Source organism: Rosa chinensis, chromosome 2, assembly GCF_002994745.2.
Source record: "Rosa chinensis cultivar Old Blush chromosome 2, RchiOBHm-V2, whole genome shotgun sequence".
Lineage (NCBI taxonomy): Eukaryota > Viridiplantae > Streptophyta > Magnoliopsida > Rosales > Rosaceae > Rosa > Rosa chinensis.
In genome coordinates, this window is record NC_037089.1 from 69,376,313 (window position 1) to 69,395,889 (window position 19,577).

The 19,577-nt window shown below is 40.2% G+C and overlaps 3 protein-coding genes across 8 annotated transcripts in view; 2 read left to right on the forward strand and 1 right to left on the reverse strand.

Annotated features, from left to right (window-relative positions):
• The first annotated feature begins 2,604 nt into the window (after positions 1 to 2,604).
• On the forward strand, positions 2,605 to 6,815 carry LOC112185861. 2 transcript variants are annotated; one of them, XM_040514089.1, is made up of 3 exons: positions 2,605 to 2,866; positions 3,291 to 3,439; positions 4,169 to 6,815. In XM_040514089.1, the coding sequence occupies exon 3, from the start codon at positions 4,203 to 4,205 to the stop codon at positions 6,666 to 6,668; it is 2,466 nt and encodes an 821-aa protein (XP_040370023.1). In that variant the 5' UTR covers positions 2,605 to 2,866; positions 3,291 to 3,439; positions 4,169 to 4,202; the 3' UTR covers positions 6,669 to 6,815. The 2 variants fall into 2 exon arrangements, with proteins under 2 accessions (XP_040370023.1, XP_024179950.1); XM_024324182.2 differs by having other exon boundaries at positions 2,605 to 3,439.
• A 1,193-nt stretch (positions 6,816 to 8,008) lies between these two features.
• Positions 8,009 to 9,898, reverse strand: LOC112184870 (disease resistance RPP13-like protein 4). Its single transcript, XM_024323098.1, has one exon. It carries the CDS (start codon positions 9,896 to 9,898, stop codon positions 8,009 to 8,011), a length of 1,890 nt encoding a protein of 629 aa, XP_024178866.1.
• Positions 9,899 to 10,076: 178 nt separating this feature from the next.
• LOC112185567 overlaps positions 10,077 to 19,577 on the forward strand; it is a 32,753-nt gene continuing 23,252 nt past the window's right edge. Inside the window, exons 1-12 of one of the 5 annotated variants that reach the window (XM_024323827.2) lie at positions 10,079 to 12,346; positions 12,640 to 12,844; positions 13,490 to 13,645; positions 13,742 to 13,870; positions 13,974 to 14,050; positions 14,145 to 14,250; positions 14,419 to 14,467; positions 14,597 to 14,648; positions 14,842 to 14,922; positions 15,184 to 15,271; positions 15,391 to 15,467; positions 15,577 to 15,642. In XM_024323827.2, the coding sequence (XP_024179595.2) occupies positions 10,281 to 12,346; positions 12,640 to 12,844; positions 13,490 to 13,645; positions 13,742 to 13,870; positions 13,974 to 14,050; positions 14,145 to 14,250; positions 14,419 to 14,467; positions 14,597 to 14,648; positions 14,842 to 14,922; positions 15,184 to 15,271; positions 15,391 to 15,467; positions 15,577 to 15,625 (3,135 nt within the window). In that variant the 5' untranslated portion in view covers positions 10,079 to 10,280 and the 3' untranslated portion in view covers positions 15,626 to 15,642. Of the gene's footprint in view, positions 12,347 to 12,639; positions 12,845 to 13,489; positions 13,646 to 13,741; positions 13,871 to 13,973; positions 14,051 to 14,144; positions 14,251 to 14,418; positions 14,468 to 14,596; positions 14,649 to 14,841; positions 14,923 to 15,183; positions 15,272 to 15,365; positions 15,468 to 15,576; positions 16,273 to 19,577 lie in introns of those variants that run through there. The other 4 variants (XM_024323825.2, XM_040514371.1, XM_040514370.1 and 1 more) reach the window with 4 other exon arrangements.

Consider the following 19,577-nt stretch of genomic DNA (forward strand, 5'->3'; position numbering starts at 1 on the left):
TTTGCTTATACTACTAACGATATTTTCAGGGTTAAATTGTGCGCTCCCAAAAGCACATCAGCTTCCTAAAAGCGCATCACTTAACCATGTATGCAAAGGCCTCAGGTCAGCATATCAACCTACAGAAATCAAGTGTGGTCTTCAGTGGTAATGTAAGTCAGCCTAAGAGAACTCAATTGGCAGCAATTTTGGGTGTGGAATGTGTGAAAGAACACGGTCTATATCTCGGCCTCCCTATACATGTAGGACACAACAAGACTGCCATCTTTGCCTACTTGAAGGAGAGACTCACGAAAAAGTTAATCAGCTGGAGAGCTGAGCTTCTTAGTGTTGGAGGTAAGGAGCTGCTCTTCAAGGTAGTTGCTCAAACTTTGCCAAACTATGTTATGAATTGCTATGCTTTGCCTAGGTCACTCTGTGATGATCTTCAGCAACTCTGTTGTCAATTCTTTTGGGGCAGTACTGATGAGAAACGTAAAATCCATTGGAGATCATGGGAGCGAATGTGCCTCCCTAAAGAACAAGGAGGCATGAGTTTTAAACATCTCTATGCTCACAATCTTGCCATGCTAGCTAAGCAAGGGTGGCGTCTTCTTTCTCATCCTCATTCTCTTGTGGCCCAAGTTTTTAAGGCGGTTTACTATCCTCATGGATCGTTTCTCACGGCTGACATGGGCGAACGACCATCCTACTCTTGGAGGAGTATTATGGAGGCTAGACCAGTATTACAAGCTGGTTTGACTTGGCGGATTGGTAATGGAGCCTCTGTTGTCATATGGGACTCGGACTGGATACCATATGTTTCCCATCATCTTCTAATCCGGCCTCAGGGTACAGTGTTTGAGAGAGTCGTAGATTTGATCAATGTGAATTCGTGGTCGTGGAATGACGCTGCCGTTCACTTGTGTTTTGATCCACTGGTGGTTACTAAGGTTCTGTCAATTCCTCTAAGTAGACATCATGATTATGACAGGGTGGCATGGATGCTACATAAGAGAGGTTTTTTCTCGGTTAAATCTGCTTATACAGTAGCTCGTGATTTGGTCATGGGCGATCAGTTTGCTTCATCTTCGAGTGAGGACCCTTATGGCCAGGTCTGGAGGGCTCTATGGAAGGCCAATGTTCCCAGCAAGGTGGCTATCTTTGGGTGGAGAGCAGCGCTGAACCTTCTCCCTACTCGTGCAGCCCTCACAAGTAAAGGATACTCAGGTGATCTGCATTGTGTGGTATGTTCCAACGCTGTGGAGACTGTCGAACACCTGTTTTGTCATTATCCCATGACTACAGAAATTCTAGGCGCTCCTCCTTTCTTCATTCAGCCTTCATCCCTGTCCTGGAAGGATTGGGTCCTGGAAAGAGCGACCTCTATGTCATCTGAGTGTTTTGATAAGCTTCTAGTTTTAATGTGGAGCATCTGGAATAATATGAATGATAAGTTGTGGAGGGATCGATCACAAACAGGGGCTAGACTTGTGGCCTCTGCTATGGCCTGGTTTGAGGAGTACTCCAGTGTCATAGGACTTCTGATAATAGGGACCGATCTCGATCTTCCTGTCGGAAGACGTGGACGGCACCGATGGGAGATACTCTTAAGCTAAACGTGGATGCGGCTTTTCTCCCTTCTGTTCCGTACGGTGGTACATGTGGTGTTTTAAGGAACTCTCTTGGACACTTTCTTGCTGCATTTTCTTATAGGGTAGAGTTTGTCAATTCCCCGCTGCATACTGAGTTGTTGGCGATCAAGCATGGGTTAGAGCTGCTGCAGGCCTTGAATGTCTCAAAGGCTGTGCTTGAAAGTGATTGCTTAAATGCAGTTCAAGCTATTAATTCTCTGACTGGGGATCTGTTGGAATTGGTAGCTTTGATTTCTGATATCCAAGGCCTGGTGCTGGAGTTAGGAGAGACTACAGTTTGCTTTGTTCCTAGACAAGCAAATGTGGTTGCTCATCGTTTAGCTAGTCATGAATGTTCATCTTGAATGGTTTACTAATGCTCCAGCGATTATTCTGGATGCCCTCATGTACGATTGTAATCGTATTTAGTTATTAAAGTTTTCTTTTACCCTAAAAAAAAAAATCGAGCAGTGCTACAAGTTCAAAAAAATTATATGAAATATTCATACCAAATGACGTAACATTTGACACGGTAAGTGCCACATCATCACCTTTAATTCAATAAAATCCAGTAAATTAAATTAAGTGTTCATTTAAAAAAGAAATAATTATTTAGCCAAAAAATAATAATTTAAAAACTTGATTAAACCCTAACACAATCAAAAGTGCAGAACAACTATCCATATAATTTTCACCAAATATATCACTTGCCATTGTGTTTTCAAAACTCATATACTGTTCTATAATCCATCTTGGCTGATTTCAAATCAAAATTAGAAATCATTCTCGGTTTATAATGAGAGTTGTATCCTACTTATGAAATACAATCATCTGGAGAAGTGTGTATGTGATAGGGTTGGAAAACTTATTCGAGTTTGACTAAATTTTTTAATAGTTAATGTTTTATTTTAAAGTTACAAAGTTTAATAGAAATACAAAGCCGGAAATTATTAGGTTGAAGACGTACGCCCCAATGCCCCATCATTTGGTATTGATATTTTGGGATCCCAAGTATTTTCGTTTTTCGTCACGTCGGAAGGGAGACACCGGCTGCCTAGACTCCGTCGACGTTGCCGTCTGTCATTAGAGATAAGAATGATGAGGAGTCCATCAGTCTATCCGTTTAGTATTCTCCACAGGTTTTTGGGTTCAAGTTTCTTCCTCTGTTGCTTTATCATCAATAGACGTTCTTGCACTCCTCTGTGATTTGGGTTTGATTTATTCGATGAAATATGGATGACTTTGAGAAGAAGGTGTTTGTTGAAACTTTCTTATGTGATATTAGTGTCAGTCTGCAGTTGAGGAATTAACTTCCGCTAAACTTGAATCAAATTTCCACATGCAACCAAGATTGGTGAAAATTATGTTCTTGAAATGGGATATAGTAATTGGTTTTGGGGCTACTAGCCCAAGTTGCGAGAGAAGGTGGAAAGTAAGTCGGGCCAGAAATGCTTGTTCTAACTAATTGAACATATGCAAGTATGCAACCAAAACAAAACAAAAGATGCCATTCCTGGAATAGTTTAATAAGGTCCCTAGCTACTAGTAAACGGAGGCCATCCTGGAATCATTATTAGTTTTAACTGGTCAATGCTGAAATATATATTATATTGACTAAATTTTCATTTTCTTTTGCTGGATCATTTAATTTGTAGTAACTTTGAGGTTGCTCTCCAGAGTTTTGTTTCAGTTTCGGTTGGAGATAGTCACAAGGATATGGACTTTCACAGTTGACTCCTGGTATGGCTCAGATATGAGAAGTATCATATATATCAACTGGAAATCAAGCACGCTGTCATTAGTCTTTTGCGTACAGCTCGGATTGTGTATGTTCTCTCATCTCTCGTTCACTGTCTTTATTTTCTGCTTTGTTCTGTGTATTGGTTCATTGCTTGAGCAATTGTTGATGGGATTGTCTTTATTTGTTGGCAACAAATTGCCCATTAGTGTTGCCGGTACTCGATACTGAACAGTTGAAAACACATTGCACTGATATACTCATTGGCTGTTATGATTCTTTGTCAATTAGGAAGATCTATTTCAGATACCCTGTCAGATTCTCATGAACTTAACATCTCTCATTGTTAGATATCTTTATGAGCCTGTATTCATTTAATCATCTCTTGTTCTAATTCTGATTTTTTGCTATACGGTTTCTGAATATTGCTATCTGTCACTTGGAAAATGTTTCAGATGTGTCCTATATTCCAATGGCTAGAATCATCTAGAGATTTGTCTTTGTTCTTTTAGCTTTAGACTTTCAGGTGATAGATTAGTCTTTAGTTTTAAGGGGGGAGAGAGAGAGAGGTTCTCTGAGTATTATAAGATACCTCGAAACATAATTTCTTTGATGGTAATTGAATAGAACTCATCTGGTAATAAGTCTTTAATCATCTACCTACCAGGGTACCATTACCAATAATAGAGGTCATCATGGATCCAATAGTAGTCTAATAGTTGATTTCATTATTGTATTAAGCACACAATCGTATATCCCTTCTGCTTTAATGATAACTTGTAGGACGTAAAACTAACCTCTGAAGCTTATTTTCTAGTGGTCTGAAACTAGGAGGGGAGCCAAAGGAGGATATGGTTACTCTCATTCCCGACAGCGTTAGGAATCTATGGGAAAGGTGGAATCTCCAGAGCTTTGTCCTCTTAAGCCTCTCATTGCAGACCACTTTAATTCTTTTTGCACCATTCAGAAAGAGAACACCCAACACATGGCTAACCTTGGTCATCTGGTCAGCGTACCTACTTGCTGATTGGGCTGCTAACTTTGCAGTTGGATTAATCTCCAACAGCCAAGGTGATAATTCAGTTCCCGATGAGGCCAGTGATCTTTTGGTATTTTGGACTCCCTTTCTTTTGTTACACCTTGGTGGTCCAGACACCATCACTGCTTTTGCTCTGGAAGATAATACCCTGTGGCTAAGGCACTTGCTTGGCCTCGTATTCCAGGTCATAGCTTCTATTTATCTCTTCCTTCAGTCACTACCGAATAAGCTGTGCCTACCAACAGGGCTTCTCTTTGTTGCTGGAATCATTAAGTATGCAGAGAGAACACGTGCTTTGTATCTTGCAAGCTTGGATAACTTCAAGGAATCCATGCTTAAGAAGCCTGATGCTGGACCTAATTATGCGAAGCTCATGGAAGAATACTCCTCAAAGCTAGATGCTCAACTTCCAACTCATATTGAACTCACAGCAGAGCGCAGCAAAGAATCCAGGACAATAACTTATGTGATTGAAAAAGGCGATATGGAGAATGACATTGCAGTGGTACGACATGCTCATCACTTCTTCCAAATCTTCAAGGGTCTTATTGTAGATCTCATTTTTAGCTTTCATGAACGCTACGAGAGCCGTGTGATTTTCCATGAGCGAAACTCAGAAGAAGCTTTCAAATTAATCGCTGTTGAGCTCAACTTTATATATGAAGCTCTCTTCACCAAGGTGGTTGTGGTGCATTCTAAGCTAGGATACTTCTTCCGGGCTATATCCTTTGGTGCAGTTTCTGTAGCTCTTGTTTTCTTCTATAAATTAGAGAAAACGGATCTTCATAGGTATGATGTCAGAATTACCTATGTGTTGCTTTATGGTGCCATTGGCCTGGATTCATTATCTGCTTTCATGGTTCTATTCTCCGATTGGACTGTAGCAGCCCTGAACAAGTATTGGCAAGACTCTTGCATAGCCACTGCTATTCTAGGAAAGTATCTCCATCTTAAGAGATCATGGTGGTCTACCAAAGCAAAAAATGGCAGTGATGAAACTCCAATTGCAAGATCAACAATCTGTTTGGAGTGGACTAGAGAAGTTCTGTTCCGGAGATGGTATGGATCTGTGTCTGCATTCAACTTGATACATTATTCCCTCAAGGAATGTCCAAAAATTTCCCCTACAATTTTGGACTACTTTGGCATTGTCTACATTAAAATCATTGACTTATTGGGTGTTAAGGATCTTCGAGATAGGATGAAATACAGGTCCAGCAAGCCACTAACTAAAGATTTATGGGATTTCATTTTCAAAGAGGTGAAAAGTAAATCTCTGCTGGCAGATGATCCTGAAACTGCGAAGAAGATATGTTCAGCCAGAGGTGATTGGGTTCTCCAGGATAGCGATTGGACTCTCCGAGATAGCTATTGGGATAGTACTGTGGACAAAAACATGGTGATCAGTAAGTTATTATCTTATGTTGTTGATGTTGATTATGACCAAAGCATTCTATTATGGCATATTGCTACTGAGTTTTGCTATAACATGGATGATTACAATGATGCAAGTGATGATAATGATAGTGGTATTGCTGGTGAGGCTATTGCTGATAGTGGCAGAATCAACAATTTCTTCGCAAAACTTTCAAGACCATTACATATAGGTCTAGATTTTATTAAGAAATTAAAAGGAGCGATATGGGGGCTTGGGGAGGCCATGGCCAATTTTTGCCAAAATCTAGTTTCGCATCAAATTGCTGGGGATCATCTACAACATGATGAATGTGCTGGTGCTGATGATGATGATAGTGATGATAGTGACCACTATTTTAATAAGAGAAAAGAATACAGTAAGACACTGTCTGATTACATGTTATATCTCTTAGTTATGCAGCCTACTATGATGTCTTCTGTACCAGGAATTGGACAAATAAGATTCCGAGATACTTGTGAAGAAGCCAAAAAGTTCTTCAGCAGAAGGGAATTGAGATCTGGAATCGAAGAGGCTTGTAAAAGAATCCTTGATGTAAACACTGATGTCAAACCTGTTGATGTCAAAGGGGATAGAAGTAAATCTGTTTTGTTTGATGCATGCATTTTGGCCAAAGAGCTGCAGAAATTGAAGGAAAATAAATGGGATTTAATAAGTGAAGTGTGGGTGGAATTGTTGTCATTTTCTGCTGGGCATTGCAGAGCAAATGACCATGCTCAGTTGCTGTGTAAAGGTGGAGAGCTTGTCACTTTTGTTTGGTTATTGATGGCTCATTTTGGCATAGGGGAGCAGTTCCAAATAAATGAGGGCCATGCTAGAGCAAAACTTGTTGTGGGAAAGTAAACGTATCTATGTTTTGAATAATTAATGTAGTAAGTGTAGCCTTATCATTAAGTGAATTGGGGATATTAGCGATCTGCTTGAAAACCCAGACTTGTTGTGTACAAAGTCTTTTTCTTTGATGATGCATATACATTCTGTTGTTGAGTACTTATATATCCTTTTCAGTTCATTTAATTGTATCTGCCTCGTGGTTTCTCTTTTCGTATGGGGGATGCTTCTGCAAAATTTCAAGTTTTTTTTTTTTTTTTTTTGAAAACAAATTTCAAGTTTCTTTATGCTACTCAAACTGCTTATGCCTTAATAATTATCTACTTCCCCATTCATATCTGGGCTGCATCAAGTGCTATCAGAGCAAGAAATCTGCAGCTAACTGATCGATGCGAACTAATTGGGAAGACATTAATAATAGTGTGCTCTTCACAAACATGATCATTTTCTAATAGAAGAATCTGGCCTGTTGAAGATAATCTAAGAAGAGCCATAAATTTGACTCTGATTTAAAGCCAGATTAGCCAAATGAAAACATTGAATCTACCTAATAACCAAAGAGAACTCTATGAACCAAATAAAAAAATTCTAACGTAACATAACAAAACAAATGCAATTTGTTTTAAGCAATCAGGCAGTTAGTGAACAGCTGTTTTGCATGTTACTCGTTCACTATGGACAAATTATATTTCTGTTTACTATGAATAAACTGTTTCTAATACAATAAATAAAACAGTGTGCACTGGAGTGACCTAATAACAAATAAAAGAAAGACCTCTTCACTTCTTTAATCCGGAATTGGCGGTTGCTGTCTATCCTGTTTTGCTTCTATTGTTGAATCGAGACATTGTTTATTTAATTTGTTATTTTTGTAAGTTTTTACTCCATTTAAGAGAAAAAAAAATGCAGTTGGAAACCTGCTACATTGTATGCATAAAAAGAACACCAAGGAGCTAATTAATTGTTTGCTGCTTCTGATGAATAATTGCTATTCTGTAAGCCGTACACATTTTTCTGTAAAATAACAGAAGAACCAGAACAATCATATATGTGGATACTAATGAGTAATAATCATCTAGGTTGCCATGGATTTGACTCTCATCGTCAAATAAATTTGGAGACTATCGTTCTTACAAACATATGCTTTTCATGTATTTGTTAAATATGAACATTACTTATCTTCCACAGAAACAACAGAAAGTAGTAGACTAGATTCACATACAAATTTAAAGTAGCTAGAGAACTCATAACACAAGGGATGAAATCCTGAAAGGTTTATAGAAGAACATATAAACACAGCCTTACTTGATTAAGTCACATTATAAATTCACACAGAAAGTACAGCTATTTGACTAGCTTTTATTCGTAGCATTGATATACCTATCTGATATATCGCCTTCCACTTTGCTCCAAACAATGTCTTTATCATATGTATCCCCTTGACTCAGATGGCAGTCGATTTTCTCCAAGTACCGCAGATGAGGAAACTCTTGCTGCAACTGTTGAAATCCTATCTCCAGCTTCTTTAAGTACTTGAGACGCAAGACTTCAACTTTCCAATCTTCAGTCTCCTTATGATTCAAACTATCAAGCCCCCCACCCCTAATGTAGAGCTTCTTTAACTTCTTCAATTTGCTAGGGTTCAACCATTCAGGTACTTGTCCTAGGGGGATGCCTTGAAGTTCTAATTTTTCTAAATCTGGTGGAAATGAGAGTTTTAAGGACTGTTGAGAGACCTTCTTTCTCAACTTTGGAGCAACCACTCCCCATGATAATTTTAGGCGGCAAAGAGATTCAATTTTCTCCAACTCCTCCAATTCCCCCTCCTTAACTTCAGCCTCATTCCCCATGTGTATGCTGAGCCGCTTTAGTCTCTTCAACTTGGCAAGATCACCAACTCTGCAGGGAGTTCTTTTCGGACCTCCTATCACATAACCTTCCAGAACTTCAAGGCAAGAGAGTTTGTCAATCCCTTTTGGCATAATGTCAAGCAAGTAACACTCTGACACATCCAAATGTGTGAGCTTCCTCAACGATGAGATATCCGAAGGCAATTTCTCCAAGTTGTGGCATGCTCTCAGATCTAGAATTTCAAGGTTGATGAGCTTAAGGAGAGCTGAAGGGAGCTTGGCAATTGTTGACATTCCGCGGAGGCTAAAATACTTCAAGTGCTTCAGGGCTCCTAATCCATCTAAAAACGCTTCATCATCCACTTCAATGTGATGAGAAGTCGAGTTCTGCCACCGTCCCAGCTGGAGAACCGTGAGTGTCTTCAACCCGATTAGCCATTCTGGTTTCAATATGAGATATTGGGCACTTACATTGAAAACTGTCGGTATTACATTGTCGAAGTCAGCTGGAGGTAACTCAGGGACTGGCTGATCAAAAGTTAAGCATACACCCATACTATTTTTCATAGTTTCCTTCAATGGCAATCTTGAACTAAAGTCGAAAAGCTCAGCTTCATGAGCCAAGAACATCAACATGCGATGAATCCAAGGATGTATTGTACAATTATTCACAAAAGTACTGGACGCATTTAAATGTGGTTGAATCAAGTTGCATATCATGAGTTTTCTAAAGACATCTTCTCCTACCTCCTCTGCAGTCTCGTCTTGTGTGCTCGTAACGAAAGCCTGGCCAATCCAGAAGTAAATTAGAGGCCTCTTCTTTATGACAGAACTCTCTGGAAAGATCGACAGTGATAGACAGCACATCTTCAGTTCGATGCTCTCTAAACGCTCATAGCTGAGCTTTATACTACTCATGGCTGCACTCTCGTAAAGCCCATACTCCACGTCCAGTTGAGACCACACCTGTGACTTTTTCTGAGCTGCTTGATGACTCTGAGACGAACGTGTCCATGACTCAGGAACGTGTTGAAATGATGGCATCGACTCCACCAAAGGGATTGCGAGTTTGATGTTTTCGACGTTATCGAAAATGGGATCCAGCACGCGGTTGATTGCCACGCTGCTCATGGACTCGCCGTCCTGGGATCCCAAGATGAACTTGTCGAGGCGGCGTTCCAAGGCATTGAACTGGTCTGACAGAGTTTGCTCCCACTGTTTGGCTCTGGGTAGCAGTAGCATGTTTTTCATGATTTCAAGCTCTTCTTGGATCCTCTGGAAGCTATTTAGAACCGCCGGATCGTCGGTGTTGGCGGCAGTCCGGGCTTCGCTGAGACGACCCAGCAACTTGGGAATGCATTTCTCTGCATCTTTTGATGATGAAGTAGACATTGTTTTGAGATGTAAAAAAGTGTTGCAGATTGTTTCAGCTGTGGAAGTGAAAACAGAGCATAGAGACTCCACAGGCTTGTTGAAGTCAACTATGCATCCCAAGTCATGTGGCAAGTAGAAAAATAATACTAGTATTTGTAAGAGTGAGACAGCTGAGCTGATCAACGGGATTAATTTAGAGTTTTCTGTCAATAATTGTTAGGTGGAGAACTTGAATTCTCTCTCGAGCTCATACATCATGAATCAACTAACAATCAAACGATCCACTCTTGAATTTTAGTTCACACTTTGGCAAGTGCCCAAACCAGAGCAAAACTCTGTTCCTGGATTCACAAAATTGGAGGGGTGCGTGGTGTGTGTTTACTCTGTTGAAGGAGAAGCAATGGCTGCCAAGGATTTTGCTGAATTCCAGTGGAAGAAGTTCTTGAGATCTCTGTTAGAGGCAGAGTCTGAATTATCAGGTTCCATAAATCTCATTTCTTACTTCAAAACAATCAAACAGAAGTTAATAGAAACAGAGACGATTCCTTTTTCCGAGATAGCTGCAGGGATGGCATTGAATATGGTGTCATGGGAAAGGAATACTTACATTCTGGTTTACCGTTATCTCTTGGAGCTCAACTACGCATTGGCAGAGTGCCGAATCTTTGCAAAGGAGTTCAAGGAGCTTAACAAGAAGATCTTGCCCTTGAATCCTTCCACAGTTTATTTCATCCTAAAGATGAAGAAGCGGCTGACGGCACTGAGCAGTAAGTTTGACATTTTGGTGCGTAGCAGCCCATCAACGTCTGTTTCTGTCCTGAGGGAGAAAAAAGAGAGGAACGCAGTCGAATGTGTGGGATTTACAGAGAAAGATATAGTGGTGATAAAGAAGAACTCAGAAGAAACTGTGGTGTTTTCTGATGTACGATTTGGGAGACAGTATAGTGGTTCACTGACGCTTAGGGACTTCCACTTGCTCAGTGACGGTGCAACCGGAAATGGGTTCACGTCCATTGGGATAGTCGGCATGGCTGGTGTGGGTAAGTCCACTTTCTTATTAAAAGAAATTTTGGAGTGGAATGACATACGCTCTGAGTTTTCTCCTATCATTCAGTTATGTTTGTCTGATATAATGCAAGAAAACAATGTAGTAGGCGGTACTAGTGCCAATGGGGTCAGCATGAGCATTGTGAAACTCATTCTTCAAAAGTTGGGGGAGGAGGAAACTGGTATTTCTGGCCTAGGACTCACTTCGCTCTTGGAAAGGCTCTACAGTCTTTTATCAGGTAAAAAGTATTTGATTGCGTTGGATGATGTGTTTAATGCTATGGAATTCTATTCGGATTTGGGTAATGACCGTGGGAAATTCGGGAATCGGTTATCGCATGGATTGCCTAAGGATAGTGGTGGTGTAGTCATTGTCATTAGTAGTAAACCAGAAGTAGCTCTCGATATGGTGGGGCTTCGCCAAAATTCTGTGCATAAGCGGCTGACCACACTCAAAAGGAAGTCTGGAGTACGGTCGACAACTTCAGTGGAACGGCAAGACCATCAAACACCAATAGATAACAGCCCCACATCGATTTCTACGCCGAAAGAGAAGACGAATGTTGTAGAAGAATGTTTGCCATTAACAGAGAAGGCAAAGAAAATTTCACCAGAAAATGTGCTACTAATTCCCAATGTAGGGAGGTCCAGGAACCAAAGGGATTTTAGGGACTCCAGCTTGCTTGTTGGTGATCCAGCCGGAATTGGATTTACGGCCATTGGGATAGTTGGCATGGCAGGTGTTGGTAAGTCCACTTTCGTGCACAAGGTCTTGAAAACTGTGTGGTTCGAATTTGATCCTATAGTTTGGTTATGCTTGTCGGATATAATCAAAGCTAAAAACCAAGTACCGGATGCTACTGCTGCCACTGATCAGGAGATCAGCATTAGCATTGTGACATGTATCCTTGAAATGTTGGGGGTCTCCATAGACAAGAACCTTAGCCTTGCCGAGCTCTTGGAAAGGCTCTACCATGTTTTATTAGGTAAAAGGTATTTGATTGTGCTTGATGATGTTTGGGACATTATGGAGTTCTACTCGGATTTATGTTTTAAACTCCCGGAAGGTGAAAAAATTCAGGATCACTTATCACACGGATTGCCTAAAGACTCTGGTGGTACGGTCATTGTCACTACTAGGTTGACGGAAGTAGCGCGAGATATGGTGGGCTTTGGCCAAAATAAGTTGTTCCTTGTTCTGCCATTGGAGAGAGAAGAGTGCTTTTCCAACTTTAACAGCTTTTTACACCATGAAAAATACAGGTGCGGTGAAGGAACACGCTTTGGTAAGTCCAACATGGAAACTGTGAAAAAGGTTCATGATGAGATTCTGCATCAAGTTTGTGGCCTACCATCAATTGCCAAGACTCTGGCAGACTTGATCATTGCAAATCAGATTGGTCAAAATGATTATAATAGGTACATGATTTTATTTTTCAGCTTCCCAAGTTTTTATTTTCTTACAACAACAACAACAACAAAATCGTTCTTTTGTCTGATGGATTTATTATTTGACTTATAAGAATAAGTGACTTTCCATAGTTCTTCCTACAATATATTGAACTCTTATTTGATCCCTTAACTTTGGTCGTTATGTATCCAATATTGCACTTGCAATTTCTTGAACTCCTTTCAAAGTAGAAGATTGATTAAAATTCCATAATTGCGTGCAATAAGAAAGCAAAGGAAAGGGTAACATTCCAAAATTGTAGGTCTGCCCTGAAGAAGATGTTGATACCTCATGAAATTCGTATTCAATGTTCATGGGTGACTGTTGCGACAAAAGACAAGAAAGCGAAATGGATTCAGGATAAAACCGAAGTACCAAAATGTCCAATATTTGTGTTTATTGATTTAAGAAGTGACCAAGTAGGAGATCTTGCTGAAGACCTTCGCTACTTGCTTAATCGTGAGCAGGTACAATTCTACAATGACTTTCTCCAAAACTAATACATTTTCCCCCTTGCGGTTAATGCATTTTCAATTTGCCATACCATAGCAAATTAGCACTTCACCAAAAGCTCTTAATTGCCTGAAGTAAAGTTTCATATTTAACTTTAAATTTCTTTACTTCATGTTTTCTTTTTTCTTCGGAGTATAGATATGGATGTTATAGGCTTGAAAATGTCAAAAAATTTAAATGACACTGCAATCACAGTGACATTGCATAATGTTACTGAATTGCAGTGGACAAGTACAGAATGCTACAGAGTATGTCAAGGAAAGAAAAATTGCTCGCGAGTGTTCACTTTCGAAACGCGAAAGCTGGCCTGACTGAAGAGTAATTGTGATTCATTCAAAAGGCACTTCCAACTCTATATATGATTACTAGTAAAAAAAAAAGAGCTTATGCATATCTTTTTTGTAAAGTTTGTTATTTATTTAACTCTTTGTTGTTTTCAGACCAAAAAAAAAATTCTTTGTTGTTTGTTTTTTTAGGTCATTGCTGTTCTGCACGAGAGTTTCCATAACAAGTATAAATTCTTTGATTTTTCAGGTCATTACTAGTAAAAAAAAAATTCATTACTAGTAAAAAAAATTCTTTGTTGTTTGTTTTTTCAGGTCATTGCTGTTCTGCACGAGAGTTTCCATAACAAGTATAAATTATCGACAGTGAACCCAGATAGGGCGCTGACTGAGGTTTATGGTGCTCTAGCAACGCTTAAGGGTGTAGGACATAACTTTACTGACGAAATTCAAAAGAAGATGACAATTATAGTGAGTGACAATTCCTAACTTGCCTTTTTATCTATTTTTCTTCAATTAATATCTAGGCTGCAGTGGTTAATTTTTCCAACACATATTGCTTCTCAGATTGTTGGTGAGGATGTTTTTATAAACTGGTTTCTGGGAGTTTTCTGTGATCTAAATTTGCCAGACTCACCCTCCATTGTTCCCATAGCACTCGGAATCAAGAGTAACATCCCATTCTCCTTTGGATGGGTAGGAGATTCATTATTAGCTTGTGTATAATCAAGTTAATTATTGAAACATTTACTTTAAGCTCGGTCTAATTGCCAAATGCACCATGATTGCTAAATTCCAGGAGTTTGATGCTATGAAACCAGTGAACAAGATCTTGGAGACGGTTCTAAATCATACAAAACAGATCAAAGCTGACAGGTACTGAAAGTTAAAGTCAGTATATATTGGCTCTTATGGGAAACTAGTTGGCATTAAGAAATTAAACTCGCCATTTTCATATAATGGATTTCAGCTGGCGTATCCTCATCAACTTGAAAGCCATTCCTACAGATAATCAAGAATTACCATATTGTCTGCATTTATGTACTCCTGTTGATGAACCAGATAGGGAAAATGTGGTAACAAATTAAGTTCCAAGTGCTACGTTCTTTGGTTTTGTTTTTCAGTTCTACTCCTTGAAAAGCACTACTTTGATCGAGATCTCATCTTTCTTGCTTTATGATCATGAGATTCTTATTAGTACTTTGTGAATGAGGCATGTTATCATTTGCATATATCTTGATCAGGACAATCGACCATTAATCCGTGGAGAATTTTGGAACTACTTCAGCATTGGTAAGACTTCCTCTCTTGCCAATCTAATTTTTGTTTCTCTGCAATGAGATGGGAAGTTAGAAATTAGCGAAAGTAAATATCTGCTAAATAGTTCTGGAAGCAAAATTCTCTATCGCTAATTTTGTGTAGGTGTTGACGATCCAAGACTGTATGGAGCTTCGCGCTTTCGCCATACTTCAAGGTAGATTTTGTAAGGGATATACTCGAAACATTATTATTTATCTTTCGAGCCGAAGTTTAAAACTACATATATAACTTTCTGAGTAATATACAAACAAGCTTCTTTATATTCAATTCTAGCAAGAATTTTAATGTTAGTAGGTAGTATATATATATTCTTCTTTTAGTGTTAACAATATATTTATCCCTTACAGGACCTTGAACAGGTTACTTGCAAAAGTAGAGGTTTTAAAACATCATGGTGATCAGTGGGAAATGCTTAGCATTCCTAGTAGGTAAATTGTCAAATTAACATCCCCTTACTTAAATGCTTTTGTTTTTTTTAACAATTATCTTTTAATTAAAACATGATCATTTATATCCGAGAACTATATTGTTTATGTTGTAGTGATCATGCATATGCATGCTTCGCTTTATTTATCCAGTGTAAAACGAAAAAAAGAAATTAAGTTTGTTATTGTCCAAAAATAAATGAGTGGTCGATCAGAATATATTAATTTGCTGACCACTACAAACTTAATTCTTCTGACTTACAGCATTAGGTCAATTGTTTGTCTCAACTTGCCTAGCTTTGTTGGTGGACTAACTCCTTGGACAACAGCAAATTTGAAGAAAGATCACAGAGTAAGGTTATTTTGTTTTGGTTAATTTTTTTTTTCCAGTTTTTTGCACTCATTAATCAAAATTTTCTTGTTTGATGAAATCGAATTACATACAGAAAGGCTTGACCTCATCTTTCACAGATGATGGACGTCTTGAAATTATTGGTTCCCGAGATGATTTACTTTCTCCGAAGAAAAGGTGGATTCGCCTTGATCAGGTCATATACGTTATCTTAAACTTCATACCTACTGCTGATACTTATTGCATTTTCTGTGTTTACTGCATGGTAGTAGTAAACCTATAACTCATATTGTGTTGTTAGCCAGGTACGAGAAATTCGATTCAAGTTTATTGAGGAGTCAGCTGAGGTTGTAAACATGATGATCGATGGAGTACCGTTGAAAAAATCCCCACTTGATGGTTTAGATGAGATTGAAATCTCTTACTGCCGTCAAGTCAGCGTTCTTGTTGAACAAGGTTACTCAGCAAAAAGTATCCACGACTCATAGCAGCTGCTAGCAACTCTGTGAGATTAGAGAGTACTTGCTCACCAACCCTGTCACTAATGGATTATGAATGAGAAGCTTGGCATTGATGATAATGAAGCTAAAGAGCTAGCACTCTCAAGGCCATATGAATGGTGACATCAATTGATGCAGATCGCTTTGAAGAACATGAGTAGTTTGGTGAAGTAAGCCTTCCGAAATCCCCCCCTATCACGCTGACAATTCGAAAGAGTAAGCTTGCCCACCAAAGACAAGGTATTGAAGGCCAAATGGAAGACGAGTTATTTACACACCCCGAAAAACGTACATGCATGACTCTGCTGAAAATGAGCAAGGATCGTTATATGTTGTTTGTTGGTCCTTCTGATGACTAAATAGGTTGTACATTTCATTGGCTGTCCCGGCCCCAAAAAAGCTAGAAGTAACGTTTGTAATTAAGCAAGAATTTGAGTCTGTCTTCAATATGATTACCTGAATTGTTATTCTCAATTTAATAGGTCAGCAAAATAGTTTGTTAGGTCACTCCCATCAATGATTTACGGGTTATGTTATTTTTTTTTGAGAGGAATAGTCAATTAATATTGAAATTCAGCAAAATTACATATAATGACGGGCTTAGTGTAGCTGTCAGATAGAGTCACTACCAAATTAATTCGACCTTTTTATTCTCAGAAACTTAAAAATATCTAGAAAACACCCTGCACTATCTAAGAAGAAATCAAAAGGAAAGATACCACAAGGGGATAGATCCAGACGTAGCCGCCCTCTTCTCTCTAAACTAGGGTTAGGGTTTTTGACTACGTAGCCTCTCTCTCACGTCAATGGCAATTGATGCAATGGCAGCCCGCTTGGCCTCCTCCCTAGCGTTGGCTGATGGCAAGAAACCGGTGGACCTGCGTCCATCCAAAGGACTGAGACAACCCGAAGCTTTCATGGTGGGAAAGCTGCTCACGGCGCGGGAATACTCTCGTCGCTCTTTCCTTGGCATGTTCCGATTTGCATGGCGATCAATGGCAGACTGAGCGTTGAAGAAGTTGGAGAAGATGACCGAGTTCTGTTCACTTTCACAGATCCCTCTTATGTGGATAGGGTTTAGAAAGGTGGACCGTAGGGCTACAACAGGGCTCCTGTAGCACTAGCGCTGTACGACGGTGTCAGTCTGGCAAGCGAGATACCATTGAAGAAATCATCCTACTGGATGACGCTGCAAGGGGTACCACCGGCGTTCAGGTCTGAGCGTATTATGCGCCTGATCGGTAGTACGCTGGGAGACTTCAAGGAGTTTGATCGTCCGGCTTTCCAGACCCGAGTCCTGTGCATCAGGGTCGAGATAGACTATGCAAAGCCTCTCTTGTTTCGTCGCCGATTTTGGGTGGAAGATGAAGTTCAATTCATGGTGCAGTTTCGGTACGATAAGTTGTTTGCAGATGCGGTACCTGTGGCCTAGTTACCCATGTTGGCCTTCCTTGTTTAGGGCCTGATCTGGAAGAAGATAGTGATACACCAGTTGCAGGGTGGTGCAGCCCACGACCTTGGCAATACTACGGGGACAGGAAAACCCTAATAACAATAGGGTGGTGGTAAACAATCAACCTTGATCTTCAAGGCTCAGATACCAAATAGCATACTGGAAGCTTTACTTCCCCAATCTGTGATGGCCATGCGTCGTCAAAGATAGGTGCAAATTCGAGAACTGAGAGAGCCAAGACTCAATGGAGATCCAATTACAGGACAAAGGCGAAGCAGGGAAAATGACGAGGTAGTTATTTCTCCAAAAAAATTATGTTTAAGTCTTGCTATTGGGAAGAAAAATTTGGATGCAGTGATTATGGGTTTATTGGAAGGACCTTCCAACAACAGTGATTAACCAAAGAGAAAAAGAGGACGCCCTATTGGAAGTGTGAATAAGCTGCCTTATGGAACAGCAGGAAAAGGAAAAAAGAAAGACGGTGAAATGGAAAAGACAAAGAGCAAAAAGACCAACTTGATGCTGAGGTTGTTAGCTGCTGAGGAGACTAAAACTAGTACTAGCTCTAACCCTAAGGGGAAAGATATGGTACTTGCTTAAGGTACAAAATTTCAAGACATTCTGAACTTCAAGCCTTCTCAAGTGGGAGTGACTTCTATATACTTTCTAAGATGTTTCTAGTTGATATGTGTACCACAATTGAGTACTGGCAGATTAGACTAGATAAATGATTTTGCCTTAGGAAGTGAGCTTATTCTTGCTTAGTTTTTGGCTTGCTGTTTCAGCAAGTGACCATTTAGACTTTAATGAGTTTAAGTGTGACTTAGATAGGACATCATGTTTGTTCCGGCTCTTCTTATGTAAGTTCTGTTAGATTCTGGCCTGTTTGTTCATGGTTTTGATATTTAATAAAATCAAATCCTTTTTAAAAAAAAAAAAGATACCACAAGGGTCGGTGGCGACTTCCTTCAATCCAGGATTGAATTAGGTGCCAATTCTAAACTGAGGTTGGCACAATCCATCGATTTCCCCCCTATTCTTCCTCACTTGAAGACAATTTCACCACCGCCTCCTCCGCCATCTTCTCCGCTCCTTTTGTAGGGAACTACTTCTTCTTGGGTTTGGGAACACCAGGAATTGGTTTAGCTACATTCCTGCTACCTTTTGGACGTCCTCGTTTCTTAGGGGACAAGTAAATCACCCATCGGTGTTTGAAAGATCAAAACTAGGTTCAAAATTTAAAGGGACTGAATTGGTACCATCCACCAACTTGGGCTTCTTTCTGATCCGATTCAATGCAGTTTGGGCCTCTCGACGGACCTTCGAGACTCGAATAGTGGGAGCTTGCATCTCCACTGGTGAAACTGCCACAACCACCCTGGATGGCACCATTGCATCCCAGCCTGGGATTGCACTCAGATCCGCCGCTTTGAAGTTTGAACAGACTACTCAAATCCTTCTCTGGCCGCCGAGTCACCATCACTGTCTTCTAGGTCTCCAAACTAGGATTAGAAACCCTAGTTTCAGACTGACCACTTCCCCGGCCAGACCCTTGCTTCTCCTTGCCCCCCCCAAACCAGAGACACTATTCTGCGACCCAACAGAAGCCGCCACCGCCACTAGACTTGTCTTTGCCGCCGCTAGCGCTACCTTCTGCACCTGTTTCTCGGCTTGGTGGCGCAGAAACCTGTCACAGTCCTTCACTTCATGAGATAAAAAAATCCAGAATCCCAGCATAGCCCCTTAAACTTCTCTTACTGGATCTGAACCTCTTCCAAGATTCTAGCCTTGAAAGTAAACCCCACGTCCACCTGACCTCTGTACCGCTGCTCTGTCATACCACGATATAATGGCAACAGGTCTGCTCAAGAACTTTCCCATCGAAGACCTAATGAGGATTAGAGTTTCCTCAGTCCTCAGATGAGAAGGTAAGCCCTTGATCCTAATATTCCAGGTCTCTACCATCTGCAGCGGCACTATTTCCACCTCGCTCAAGCCGTCGCACTTGCCTAGCACCAGCATGCGGCCACCAAAATGTGAAAGCTCCCCATGCAATATACGATTTCTCTCCTCCCCAACCTTAGAAGGAAACACAAATTGATCCCCTCCCTGAGACGTAATCACTAGACTGTTTTTCAGGACCCAGAATGTTGCCATCAAACCAGGCAACCTTTCTCATCACTGGGAATCCTCAATAGAAATTGTCCCACCAAGTAAAAACCCTCGTCCGCCACTGCCGCCCAGGGACCCACAATCAACCATCGCCGCCTCCGTCAATGCCAGAGCTGTTGACAAACATGCTGCCATCTTCTCAATCATAATAGATATGGGGGAGCAAGAGAGAATTAAAGTG